Source organism: Euprymna scolopes, chromosome 5 (assembly GCF_053919585.1).
Source record: "Euprymna scolopes isolate OS-2025 chromosome 5, ASM5391958v1, whole genome shotgun sequence".
Classification (NCBI taxonomy): domain Eukaryota; kingdom Metazoa; phylum Mollusca; class Cephalopoda; order Sepiida; family Sepiolidae; genus Euprymna; species Euprymna scolopes.
In genome coordinates, this window is record NC_136486.1 from 127156025 (window position 1) to 127171336 (window position 15312).

General features: G+C 34.6%; 1 protein-coding gene across 1 annotated transcript in view; it reads right to left on the bottom strand.

Moving 5' to 3' along the window:
* LOC145276968 (uncharacterized) overlaps nucleotides 1-15312 on the bottom strand; it is a 925232-nt gene that overhangs the window by 9657 nt on the left and 900263 nt on the right. The window contains exon 23 of the mRNA XM_080128511.1: nucleotides 13333-13458. Within this exon, the coding sequence (XP_079984637.1) occupies nucleotides 13340-13458 (119 nt within the window). The 3' untranslated portion in view covers nucleotides 13333-13339. The remainder of the gene's footprint in view (nucleotides 1-13332; nucleotides 13459-15312) is intronic.

Consider the following 15312-nt stretch of genomic DNA (forward strand, 5'->3'; position numbering starts at 1 on the left):
GAAACTACTGGAATAGGAAGCTGTATTAAAACAACGAAATGATGGAGACTTTTAGACCAAATGAAGCAAGGAATAGATTGGACAATTCTGAGGAACACATGGCATAATGGTATCTGTTGTAGAAAAGACTAAGACTAGCAACATCACATCTATGAGAGAGGGGTTGCAGTGAAGAAAAAAAGGTGGAGCCAATCAAATTACAGATGCATTTCTGCAGTTTATCAAGTACCTTCATGTGGAACACATATTCACCAGCCCAAATAAGACAACGCTACTCCATACATGGTTTGATGGTAGATTTGCATAGAGAATAGCCTCGGGTGTGAGAAAGTGTTTTCAAGAGACTGAGAGAACCGATTTTACGAGAAGCAGAAATAGCAATGGATTTAATATATGAACTCCAAATTTTATTTAATGCTTAATTCGAGGAGAGACAATAGTATAGTACCTGTTTTGTTGTGATACCATTCTCTCAAGCATTATTACATTCTTTGATTGGGGGAAGGGGGTAAGCAGTATCTGTTATGTAATCATGAAATCATCCTCTCAAGCATTATCTTCTCCTTTGTAGGGTAAAGTATGTTTTTTAATGATGCTATCTTCCCATTCATTACCTCCTTTTCTTTTTGGTGAGAGAAGGATAGTGTAGTTTCTGTTTTATTATCATTCTTCCCAGGCACTACCTTCTCCTTTTAGGGGAGATAGCATAGTGCATGTTTGTTCATCATGATACAGTCCTTGCAAGCCAGCAAAATTATGGTAGTATATATAATCGCTGTAACTCATGCCCAAGCATTACCATCACCTGATTTATTAAACACGTACAGAGTATGCACCTTTTTATCTTAGATGACCTGCCACAAACAATGACAACACATGCAGACCCCATTTAAAACGGCACTGTTTCACTACTTTGGTGGATCTTTGTTTCTCTTGTGACCGCCCAACTCAAGTACACGACCTTTCATATACTTTTCATGAAAAGAAATACCATTCAAACTAACACCACTCAATAAGTCCCGGGTCTGACTTATAGATGGCACCACTAATCATAAAAAGTATATGTACGGACAAACTTGTTTCTCTTATTAGTAGAAATTTTTATAAGAAATCAGTTAGAATAGATCTTTTATAAATTAATTCACCCTGAAGAGGATGGATATATGATGCAAGTTGTTACGGAGTAGGGGCAAACATTCAAATTTGACATGTTGGGCAAAACGGACAAGAAGCAGAGTTTGGGGAGAATGTACGCAAGGATTTTTGTTTCTCTAATTGCGCTTCTGGTGACTGTAAATGAATGGATATTACAATCTTATTTTTTTACCATAACCCGATTAGGGGTCATATGAAATCTGATGATTTTAAGTTAGGAAGTGTATCTTTGGTAGCTTCAAACTTTTAATCAGCTACACAGAGGTGAAAATACAACCTTTTGTTTTACATTAGACTGGCCTGGGTGCCCGGCGTTGCCCGGATGTTTGGAGGTGTGTGTTGAGCAAAAAAAACAAAAAAAAAAGTGATATCTTTGCCGTTACGTCCATCATCAAACCAGAAGTGGCGAAGATTTAAATTAAGGTTAGTCAATCAAAGACAGGGAATGACTTTTGAAAATATCGGCAGAAAAAGCTACTCCCTCCTTGTAGAATAGTGCCAAGTTGAGGGTGAAGGAATGAATGTTTTTAGCCAATTTTTTTATATTGTCGTCTGAAGGGTCAAGCTTCAAAATGATACCGATCTCGTGAAAATCCATCACCTCTGTCAAAAGTTTTAGACAGACATACAAACATACAACATATTATGTTTTTTTTTTGTTTTTTTTTTACATGGTAGTCACCACTTATCAAGGCCAGGAGGCCACTTGGAGATAAGGGTTATTGCGTGTACAGTAATCTATGGGATATTATCGTAGTAATCATTAGTAATGGAGATTTGATAAACCGCCTCCTTAGGTAAGACACTTTATCAGAAATTTGTTTGTTGGACTTGAAGATAACCAAGTTGTAGTCAGGTGGGAAACAGGCAAATGGAAGAGAGTTCCACAGGCGTGCACTTCTAAGAAAGAATCTTTGTTCATGGAATCTACGCTTTGATTTAGGCACAGATAAAGAGTGGGGAAAATTATTGACAGTGGTTTCAGATAGACGGGTGTTTTTTGTGAAGGATTGGCGAGGAGGGACCAGAGATTGGAGCTCAGACGAGCACTTGCCATGGAAATAACGATAAAACAAAGACAAGCTAACAAGGTCTCTTTTGTGGGAGAGAGGTTGCAGGGTAGAGAAAAGGGCATCCCCCACTAAGCTACAAAGTCTATTTTGTATTTTGTCCGACAGGATAGGCTGTTTTTAGCAGCTCCTGCCCAGATGTGGTAGCAGTACTTCATCCTTGGATGTACTTGGCTTTTATATAGATAGAGAATTGCATCAGTAGTGAGATATCTACTGGAGCGGTAGACGGATCCCACCATTTTTCCAGCGACCTTGGCAACAGATTTGATGTACGTGTTCCATTTCAGATCAGGAGTAAAGGTCAATCCCAGAAGCTTGTCAAAACATGGAGCCTCCCCAAGACGAGAGCCATCCATTTCAATTAATGCCAGATGGGGATCAGAGCATTGATGATGTAAAGATAGAAGCTTGGTTTTAGATGCATTAAAAGTAACCAGTCACCTCTTCCCCCATTGTACCACGTGCTCAAGATCAGAGGAAAGAGAATCAGAGAGAATTTTGTCATTTATGGCCTTTGATGTGTTGCCAAAGATGGTTGTGTCATCAGCATAGATGTCAACGAATGATTTAAGTATGTGTTTTGGGGGATCTTTGATGTAGATCAGGAAGCGAGTTGGGCCCAGGATGGATCCTTGAGGGACATCAGCATTAATATTGTGAGCTTCTGATTTCTGCCCATCAACCTCTACTCTTATGAGCCTGTCATAGAGAAATGATTTAATGATTGAGAAGATATTTCCATTTATACTGTAGCTGGAAATCTTGTGAAGTAGGCCCTTATGCCATACCTTATCGAAGGCCTTTGATATGTCAAGAGCAATTGCCCTAGAAAGGAAGCCTTTGTCTAGAGATTCACTAATCCTATGAGATATAACTGTTTGCACATCTGCTGTAGATCTAGCAGAACAGAAACCATAAGAAGGTTATTTCTGCTGAAGTGGTTGATTACTTCTTTATTTAATATGGATCCCAGCAACTTACTCATGACACACAGGAGACTTATTGGTATGTACTGAGAGGGAGATGACCTATCACCTGAATTCTTAAATACAGGGCATACTGATGAGGTTTTCCAAGGTGTTCGGAAGCAATTCTCCTAAAGACAATGCTTAAACAGTTTTGTAAGTATGGGGGCAAGTTCTGGTTGAAGCTTTTTCAACACTATAATTGGAATGTCGTCAGGGCCAGTTGCTTTACTGGAATCAAGGTTCTTGATTAGCTTGGCGACCTCATGCACAGATATTTGTATGTTGCATAGCATGTTGTATGTTATAGGAGGAAATACGGGGAGTTGATGGCCTTCGTCGCATAGGGTAGAATTAGCTGCAAAGTTTTTGGCAAATAATTTGGTTTTATCTGATGCTAATGAGATGACCTCAGGTCAATTGAAGATGGTTGGGATAGAACGCATGCTTCTGTTTAGTATCCTGTTTGCTATTTGCCAAAACTGGTGGGAACCAAGCCGCTGCTCTGCTATTTTGGATTTAACAGACTGAGCATATAGCTCTCTTGCATTTTTTATTACTCTTTTACAGTGGTTGCTGGCAGTCCTGAAAGCAGCTTGCGTCTCGGTACATCTATTACGTTGGTGGCTGACGTTGCATAAATAACTCCCTTAAAATCTTGAGTTGTGTTGGTGGATTTTTTTATTAAAAACTTTTAGAGTTAATCTATATTTGTTGCTGGCAATCTTTTGTTGTATAAACAACAACAAAAAAACTTTGTTTATTCTCGGAATCTTTTAATAAATATTTTGCATTAAAATCCTTTTTTAATTTGAAAAAAGTAAGATTGTTTTTGTACATATTAAGAATTACATTTATTTAAAAAAAACAAAAAAAAAACAGAAATTTTCCAATTTTTAGCGAATAATAAAATAGCAAAATCCATAAATCTCAATATTAGTCGAGCAGTTATTTCCCCTTACATCAATGACGCCATTTGACGAATAGACTGTCAGAAAAATGAAAGGATTGGAGAATTTCAGAATAGGAGACACATTAACTTTTGCTTTCCTGATTTCTTTGGAGAGAATTTTGTTTTTGTAAGAACTTTTGTTGACAAAAAAAATAAAAAAATAAAAAATTGACGTGATCTAACGTAGGACAAGTATTATATAACAGGGGTAATGAGCAACAAGAAGTAAATTCGGGGAGTATGACATATAAAGAAAAGACGCATAAGGTCAGAAGTTATGCAAAAATCGGCGCTTTTTTATACAAGGTCACTGTGCAGAGGGAGACAACTACATTTTACTAAGACATTCGTTCATTTTTTCATTTCATAATTTAGGACGCTACTAATAACAATATTTTTATTAAATCCAAACATAAAAAAAAAAGCTGCAAAGAATTTTTATTTTAATCTAACAAAGTTGATAACATCAATGATACAAAACGTAGTCTTTACGCGACCATCAAGAGAATCGTTTTTGTTTTCATGTCAGTTTTTTTTTTTTTGTTTTTTTTTACAACTACATATTTTTTTACGGTTTTGGTCTTATGCAAAGAGATGCATTAGGAAATTGTCGGGTACAACAGCGGAAATGTTCCATCTCCATCTGATGGAGTTTTTGTGGCAGAAACGAGAAACTGGTCAAATATTCCCAAGAATATTTTTGTATCAGAGAGCATATCGTGTTTAAATTATTCATGTAAAAAAATATTTCATATAAAATAAATCGCAATTTTGTTTAATAAAAATTACAATTCCTCTACAACTACCGTCGTATTTTCATTTTTTGTTATGTTAAAAACTAAATGTTGGTGTTATTAATATTATAAGCTTTGTTACAGTAAAAAAAATCTTACCATAACATTTGCTATTTAAAAAAGTAATAGCCCCCCCCCCCAAGAAAAAAAACGTAGTCGTAAAAATTCCATTTCTTCTGTAATGTTTTCATTCTATGGGTTTTAAGCTTAAAGATTAATTTTTTTTATAGAACCTCACCAAAATATTTACTTTTTAATAAAAATGTAGTTGAAAAAAAAAAAAAACTAGAAACAGTTGCCGCAACTTTCTTTTTCAAATGTTTTCATCTGATGAAAATATCGTTGGTTTTAGCGTCGTAAATTGTGACATGAAAACAAAAACGGTTCTCTTAATAGTCGCGTAAAGACTACGTTTTGCATTATTAATGTTATCAACTTTGTTAGATTAAAATAAAAATTCGCCGCAGCTTTTTTTTTTTTTTTTTTGTTTTGATTTAATAAAAATATCATTATTAGTAGCGTCCTAAATTATGAGATGAAAAATAAACGAATGTCTTAGTAAAACGTAGTTGTCTCCCTCTGCACAGTGATCTTGTATAATAAAAAAAAAAGAAGAAAAAAAAGCGCCCCAAAATTTAGATAGTCTTCAGTTTTATGTGCGAAATAAACTAAAAAAAAAAAAGCTGGTTCTTTTTTGTTTGCCTTTATTTCAAGGGGAAGAACTTCGCAGTTTAAAAAGAACGAAAGTACGCATTGGATTATCGCCCTTGCAATGGATTCATAAAAATTGAAACCTGTAACAGTCACAGAGAACTATTTTCTCTGGTGAATCGATGCCCCGTCTGAGTTCTCCACTAACAGGGGTCATTGATTGATCTGCTCCCTAAAAAGAGGGAACGTCAGGCAGTCAGAACCGAACCTCCGGCTTAGCAACACCTATCTTCTCTCATTCCCTGTCCACCGGACATCTCTCTATAGCATTGACGGTCTCGATTTGAGACAACTGCTATCCAGCTGAAGACGACATGGTAGTGAGTGATCGACGACGATTTTAAAAGAACTTTCTTTTCCTTCTTCCCTTTTAGCAGGAACCTCCCTTCCCTTTTGGGAACTTGCCCGTTCCTACTACAAAGAAAATACTCTTCATTGTTATTGTTAAAAAAGGAGTCTGTTATTTCTTTCGTGCCTTGTCCTTTCAACATAATTTATTAGGAAGGTAAACCAATTACCTCTCCTAAAGACCTATCTCTCGTCCCTATTTATTTGCTTCCCCATCAGAGCAGAGTTCGACACATGATCGGTTTTTAATTTGGAGAAAATGTAGCTCCCCTCAAAAGGGGCACTCTATATTGTGATTAAAATAAAATTTGTCTCGGTCTAAAAGGATTTCTTCACCGACCGAGAAAAGAAAACGAAGTGTAGTATTATAATGGATAAAAACTTTGATACTTTATCAAAGGGTGTAACCACTGAAAGAAAAATAAGTTTTTAATTAACTTTTTTAGAGGTGCATTCATTTTGCTATGTTCATCATGAAACGGATGGTGACATGATAATCAGCTTAATAATTTCTTTAATTTATGTTTTATGGCATGTGAACCTTTCTTTATAGAGGAGGCTATTTAATGCTAGAACACAGAACCTGTTGTAAACGATTCATTACATACATTTAATTGAACACAAATTGCTGTTACTCATAGCTGAATGGAAATTGCATGTTCATATTTTCACCAGCGTTATTAGAAGACAAAGAATCAAAATAGATTTTTTTCTTTTTACATAGGCGTCACCACTTATCAAGGCCGATCGGCCACTCAAGGATAAGGGTTAAAGAGTAGTTAAAAGGACAATATAGATAAAGAAACAATAACAACAAAAAAAAAAAACTGACCTTAGCATAGCTGATTTCAAAGTTCATAACAATATCTATTAAACTAAATATGCACCCCTAATAATTTTGCAATCTTTCAATGCTTAGTTTTATATTTTATGATTACCACACGAACACCTTTTAAAGAATCAATCTATATAATATTCTGCTTGTTTCTTCCTTAATCTGTAAGTTACACTTGGAAAAGGCTAACTACAATTTTTGGAGGCCAAACTGCTTAAAAGAAAGAAAAAGAAAAAAGGGGGGGGGGGCCAAATACACAAAATTTGGCTTTAAAAAGGATAATCTGACAAAGTTACCTCCCTTTGATGTAGCCTGGTTTTTAAATATAATTGGAAAAATATGCTCATTGTTGTAATGGTGTGAGAAAGTAACTCTTAATTTCAACGTGCAGTAATTCTTCATTAAAGAAACATTATGTAAAAAAAAAAATTCTTCATTAAAGCAACATTATATAAAAAAAAACAACAAAAAAAGTAATTCTTCATTAAAGAAACATTATGTAAAAAAACAAAAAAAAGAGTAATTCTTCATTAAAGAAACATTATGTAAAAAAAACAAAAAATTCTTCATTAAAGCAACATTATATAAAAAAAAACAACAAAAAAAGTAATTCTTCATTAAAGAAACATTATGTAAAAAAACAAAAAAGAGTAATTCTTCATTAAAGAAACATTATGTAAAAAAAACAAAAAAAGTAATTCTTCAAAGAAACATTATGTAAAAAACAAACAAAAGGAATATTCAAGAGAAACAAGTAAAAAAAATAAAATAAATAAAATTGTGTGCCAAGAGGTGCTTGACTGAAGAATTAAATGAAAGATTGTGTAGCAGAAACAAATGGAACTTTTTTCTTTCACGAATCAATGCCTCTCCCTTGTGTTATTTGGCCACATACTGACCAATCAGAAGTACAGCGCATTGATCCTTTCTATCCCCTAAGGAATTCGGCCAGCATCCGGTTTGAAGAATAAGAACTCTTCCTTACTGAGAGAGACACCAAATGGAATGGACCCTTTTTCTTCGCTCTCTCAACCTCAGTGTCATTTCAACCGGTATTGACAATTCCACTGGAATAACTACCGTGATAACACCAGGTAGCCGGAGTCCAGCTTTTAAACAGGAACATATCACCTGGTACACATTCTCCTTAATAAACCTGTTATGTGTTACATTTTATGAAGTTGTTGTATTCGTCATTTCAGAGGCTTGTATTGAATTATTTATTTTCTTAGGTTGTGTCCTAAAAGCATCTAAACCCTAAAATTGTCTCGTATTACTTTCCGAGTATTTATTAGTATTTATTAATTTCTCATTCGAGTCAATTTTGTAGTTAAAATACAATGAACTCTATTTTCATAGAAATGTTAATTAACTCATATTTGTTGCGTGTTATTGGTTTTTCTGTCCAAAAAATTAATTTTTTATCGAAGCATATTTGCTGATTAAATATATTTCTCTTTCGGTTGAATTTCTACAGGTCTTACTAATTAAATAATATTAATATTAAGCTAGCCATGCACTCTTAATTTCTTTCAATATTTTAGTTTTAAAAAGTGGTTCTAGTTATGGTGTCAATGGCTGAATATGAACTATGACTAACAAACTGACTCCCTACCTCCTCAATTATTCAATAATATTTTCCCTGATTTGGGCAGTTATTGTCAATGTAGATTTCAAAAACTAGATCTATCAACCGATGGAATATTTTTCAGTAATAGGTTGATTGATTTGGAAGTGATAAAATCAGATGAAGAATAGAATATCTGGAGATGGAATTAGATGAATTAAAGAATATGGTAAAAGAAAAAAGGAAATTGGTCTGTATATTGAATTAAAAGTGAATGCTATTTGCGATTTTGGTGATAGGTGTTGAATTGAAGATACTTAAAAAGGAGATGATCAAATGGATACAACAAGCAAATAATAATCCTTAATTTATAGCAATGTATCTCATTTTTCGTTTTATAAATTCAAAATAAATTTTAAAATCCATGCAGTTTCTATTCAGAAAATACTAACCCACTAATATATACACACACACATATATATATATATATATATATATATATATATATATATATATATGTGCGTGTGTAATGTTTTTAGTATAAAAGAAATTGTTAGGATGCTCAGTTACTATGTAAGAGCATATATTTTTATTTAAACAAATATTATATATTACTTTGATCGTTCATCGATACCTTTGGTTTCAAGGGACCAATGGAAACTTACTCAACAGATCTAAAGATACCAACTATACTTGTTCTTTAGTCAATATCTATAACAAAGGATATAACCATAACATTTAATGAAGAACTGGTACACTTAGTATCTTTAGCCTCATAAGCTGAGTTTCTAATCTTTTCCTGAAACTGAAGCCATCGATGGACAATCAAGATAACTTGTAGTATTCTTTGGGCGCTTGTGTAGACTGATCTTTTAAACCAACACATTTCAGTTTAAAACATTACATGCTTGCATGTCATGTGGAAATCAGTAAAAATTACAAAAAAATGATATAGTTAGATGTTCCGGGTCTGGTTTTTAAAAAAAAAAAAAAAAGCATCCAAAACAACTTTTCAACATTTTGTATTTTAAAATATTTATCAAAACTTTTAAATGATTTATTAAAACGATAGAGTGCAGTTACCTCCCTGAAAATTTGGCAACTCTTCCACATTAAAACATATGACGAAACTTTATAAATCGATAAACTCGATAAATTTTAGTTTTACTTGTAAAATTTAAATTATAATCTTTTACTGGATCAATTAAAGTTTTCTGATTCCTTTAAAATCTAAATATTTTAAAGTTTTTAATACCGTAAGAACCCGTGGAATATGTGCATATATTTTAGCAGATGAAAAAATATGCTTAGGGTGATCTATAGATTTTAGTTTTATTAACAGTGTAAAATCAATAAGTGTTTATAATTTTATCATAAATACTGGCAATAGGAAATTAAGTCTTAAACAAAAACAATAGTTTTTGACAACGGAAAATAAGCACAAATTTTTGAAATTTCGATACCGTTTCAATATCCCCAAATGTTTTGATTTTTCTGATTGCTGATTATAACTCCGATTAAACATCCCAACACTAGTAATATTTTCACCTGAAATGCATTGGTTTAAAAGAATCACTGATCTAAACAAGCACCTAGCTTTGAAATAAATACATGTGTGTGTGTATATATATATATATATATATATATATATACATATGTCTGTATGTGTGTGTATATGTTTGTTTGTTTGTTTGTTTGTGTGTGTATGTATATATATACACATATGTTTGTATATGTTTGTGTGTGTGTATATATATGTTTGTGTGTGTGTATATGTTTGTTTGTGTGTGTGTATATACGTGCGTGTGTGTGTATATATTTATGTGTGTGTGTGTGTGTGTGTGTGTAGCATCTAAATCTGACCCTCAAGATCGCCATGGGCATGGAATATGTGCCTACATCAAAGATGGCTTTCCATGTGGTAGTGATATCTCCAGAGAAGACCCTAATTTACCTTACACCACTGCATTTATATTTGCCCTCTATCGCCCCCACAACAGTGGGGTTACTATCTTTAAGAGCATTTCTGAGAAAATTGACCTCATCCTGTCTGCTCATCCTTTGACTAACATTCACATTTGCAGTGACTTCAATATCCATAATGTGGAATGGCTGACCCATTCAAATAAGACGGACAATGAGGGGAGGTTCTGTCATGATTTTGCCACTGCCTATGACCTCACTCAGATTGTTCACGAGCCCACCCGTATGCCCTATACTACTGGTCAGTATGCAAGCCTTGTAGACCTTTTCCACACAACTTCCCCTGAACTATGTTCATGTTCCGTTCTATCTCCTACTCGGATCCTCCAACCACTCTGTTGTAGCAGTTAAGATAAAAATGAAATGTAATAAGTCTTCAGACGTACCTCTCCACCGTACTGTATATCGATACTCTATGGCTGACTGGGATAGCTTCCGTACATTCATATCTGATCTACCTCTGCATTCCATGTTTAAAAAGGATGTGTCCTCTATAGTATCAAACCTGACCGAATGGTTAATTGTAGGCATAGACCGATTCATACCATCCAAAAAATTCCAACAAAAACCTAACAGCCAGCCATGTTTCTCCCCTAAATGTGCTGCTGTCATCGCGCACAGAAATCACTTTTTCCATAGCTACTAACGTAATAGATGTACTGAGACTAAAGCTGCTTTCAGGACTGCCAACAACCACTGTAAAAGAGTAATAAAAAATGCAAGAGAGCTATATGCTCAGTTCGTTAAATCCAAAGTAATTGAGCAGCGGCTTGGTTCCCACCAGTTTTGGCAAATAGCAAACAGGATACTAAACAGAAGCATGCATTCTATCCCAACTATCATCAATGGACCTGAGGTCATCTCGTCAGCATCAGACAAGGCCAGACTATTTGCCAAGAACTTTGCAGCTAATTTTACTCTATGCGACAAAGGCCATCAACTCCCCGTATTTCCTCCTATAACATACAACACGCTATGCAACATACAAATATCTGTGCGTGAGGTCGCCAAGCTAATCAAGAACCTTGATTCCAGTAAAGCAACTGGCCCTGACGGAATTCCAGTTATAGTGCTAAAAAAAGCTCCAACCAGAACTTGCCCCCATACTTACAAAACTGTATAAGCGTTGCCTTAAGGAGAAGTGCTTTCCAACACTCTGGAAAACCTCATCAGTATGCCCTGTATTTAAGAATTCAGGTGAAAAGTCATCTCCCTCACAGTACATACCAATAAGTCTCCTGTGTGTCATGAGTAAGTTGTTGGAATCCATATTAAATAAAGTAGTCAACCACTTCAGCAGAAACAACCTTAGTGACATGCATTATGGTTTCTGCTTTGCAAGATCTACAGCAGATGTACTAACGGTTATATCTCATAGGATTAGTGAATCTCTAGACAAAGGCTTCCTTTCCAGGGCAATTGCTCTTGACATATCAAAGGCCTTCGATAAGGTATGGCATAAGGGCCTACTTCACAAGATTTCCAGCTATGGTATCACTGGAAATGTTTTCTCAATCATTAAATCATTTCTCTCTGATAGGCTCATAAGAGTAGAGGTTGATGGGCAGAAATCAGAGGCCCACAGTATTAATGCTAGAGTCCCTCAGGGGTCCAACCTGGGCCCAAATCTCTTCCTGATCTACATCAATAATTTCCCAAAACACATTCTTAAATCATTCGTTGACATCTATGTTGATGACATTACCATCTATGCCAACACATCAAAGGCCATAAATGGCAAAGTTCTCTCTGATTCTCTCTCCTCTGATCTTGAGCGCGTGGTACAATGGGGGAAAAGGTGACTGGTCACTTTTAATGCATCCAAAACCAAGCTTCTATCTTTACATCATCAACGCTCTGATCCCCATCTGGCATCAATTGAAATGGATGGCTCTCGTCTTGGGGAGGCTCTGTGTTTTGACAAGCTTCTGGGTTTGACCTTTACTCCTGATCTGAAATGGAACACGTACATCAGGTCTGTTGCCAAGGACGCTGGGAAAATGGTGGAATCTTTCTACCACTCCAGAAGATATCTCACTACTGATGCAATTCTCTATCTATATAAAAGCCAAGTACGTCCAAGGATGGAGTACTGCTGCCACATCTGGGCAGGAGCTGCTAAAAACAGCCTATCCTGCCTTGACAGAGTACAAAATAGATTTCGTGGTTTAGTGGGGGATGCCCTTTTCTCTTTCCTGCAGCCTCTCTCCCACAGAAGAGACGTTGCGAGCCTGTCTTTGTTTTATCGTTATTTCCATGGCAAGTGCTCGTCTGAGCTCCAATCCCTCGTCCACCCTCGCCAATCTTTCACGAGAAACACCCGTCTGGCTAAAACTATTGTCAATAATTTTCCCCACTCTTTATCCGTTTGCCTGTTTCTTATCCGTTTGCCTGTTTCCCACCTGACTACAACTTGGATGTCTTCAAATCCAACATAAACAAATTCCTGACAAACTGCCCCCTTAAGTAAGACACTTTATCAAATCTCCAATACTAATGATTACTACAATACTATCTCATTGAGTACAGTACACACGATAACCCTTATCCCTGAGTGGTTTCCAGACTTTGATAAGTGGTGACCCCCATGTAAAAAAAAAAAAAAAAAAAAAAAATATATATATATATATATATATATATATATATATGTGTGTGATTGTGTGTGTGTGAGTATGTATAATTATGTGTGTGTATGCATAATTATGTTTGTGTATGTATGTATATATATGTATATGTGTGTGTGTGTTTATATATGTATGTGTGTATATATATGTGTGTGTGGGTGTGTATGTATATATGTGTGTGTGTGTGTGAAACATTCATAAAAGCTTAAGATTTTGATGAAGATCAAAAAAAAAATTAAGTCAATGAGTTTTTAAAATGTGAATTTTTGTTTTTTTTTCTGTTTCTCAATTTCTCAAAGAAAAAAAAAAAGGTAATAACAATTACTTCATAGTTAAGAAGGCTCCGGTGAAGAATCACTTGTGATACTCCCGCCCACAGATTGCAGCGCTTTTTTGCGGAGAATTGTAGCCGACTGATGCAGTGAACTGGTGGAGACGTTGCACTGCGGGTCTGAAAATCAAATCAAACATGGCTCTAACATTGCAAAGCACACAATTAACATGCAAGAATCATCAGAACGAAATATATTATCAAAAATCAAAATCTAAGTATATATTTATATATATATATATTCAGGGTAACTGAAAAGTAACTCCCTATTTTAAAATTCATACAATTTATTTCTGAAAGATAATTTATACAATTAATGAATATAGGAAATTATAATGCATGGACTTTTATTTAAAATTCAATAAAGGCACTTTCATTCGTCCCCAGCTTTACAAGTCGACCAGGAATTGTATCAACTGATTTCACAAGAAACTCTTGCAAAATGGTAGTCATAACTTCATGTATTCGCTCTTCTAGCACTTCTAAATGTCTGTTTGGTTGAGTAGACTGCTCTTTCAGCTAACCTCAGAGAAAAAAAATCAGACTTCTGGCAGACCATTCATGTGAAACACGATGACTCATCCATCTGCCAGGGAATTGGGCATTCAACCATTCACTAACAACAATAGCAAAGTGTGGAGGTACCTCACTACATTGAGAGATGAAATTTGGCTAATTACTAGTGTTTGGGACAATATTGAAGATTTGATTTTTATGCAAGATGGACATTCTCCGCACTTTTTTATTGTTGTCTAGGAATGTCTGAGTGCCATGTGAAATCGGTTAATGCGATTTCTGGTTGACTTGAAAAGCTGGTGACGAATGAAGGCGTCTATATTGAATTTTAAATAAAAGTCGATGCATTGTATTTTCTCATATTCATTAATCGTATAAATTATATTTAAAAAATAAATTTTATATATTTTAAAATGGGGAGTTACTTCTCAATCACCCTATATATATATATATATATATATATATATATATATATTAGACAGGGAAAATATACAAAAAAATATAAACTAATATACATAAAAAGGAAAAATCTGCAAGCCACGGTCAGATATATTAACCCTTTTTAGATTTAAAAAAAAAACATTTACATGATTTAAGTTTGCTAAATTTGTTTGTTTCTAATAAGTATATATGTTATTTGGTTCATAGGTATGTTAAGATTTTGAATGAAAGGGCTTTTCAAGTCCGAGATAGCCTCTGAAGAGACTTTTGTTTGCAATCTTGGTATGCTCATATAAGACTATTAGCTTTTATTAATCAATATATCAATATCAAGTACTATCAGATATATATCAATGTTATTACCTAGTAATGATTTTAAATTTATCATATTATATGAAAGAGCTGTGTTCGAGTCCTATGGAAATGGTCAATGTAGTAAAATAAATGACGATGACAATATTGGAGAAATTTCAATAATTTTCAACTGCACACATTTATTTCCAAATACAGTGTGTCGCACAAGATGGTAGGCATGTAAATTTCCCCAAAATTTTGAGAATATATCCTTTCTTCAGGAGAGGATAGAAAGTGTAAACAGTTCTCTGATGTGGTTACATTTGTTTGTGTCAGCATCAGAAGTTGGATATTGGATTCAAGCATCAGTCCTGTGGTCAAACCGGCTTGCATATTTGTTGGTCCAGTTTCCGGAATATAGGTTTTGAATTCAATGAGTCTTAGGTTTCTGTCTAAAGTTATAATTTTGTTTTATTTATATTTTTAATTGTTGTTTAAGCTTGTTTTGTCTGAGTTGTTCGTTTAGAAGTGCAAATGTTATGTGCATCTACCCATAAATCAAAAGCAGTAAAGGGAAGCAACTGGTGCTAAAAGATAGCCAGTTCATTTTATACAAGAAAGAAGCAAAGTGTAATTGTCCTGTGCAGGGAAGAGGAATGTATGTCAACATATATACTTTCCTCTTCTCTGCACAAGATGAATACACTTTGTTTCTATCCTGCA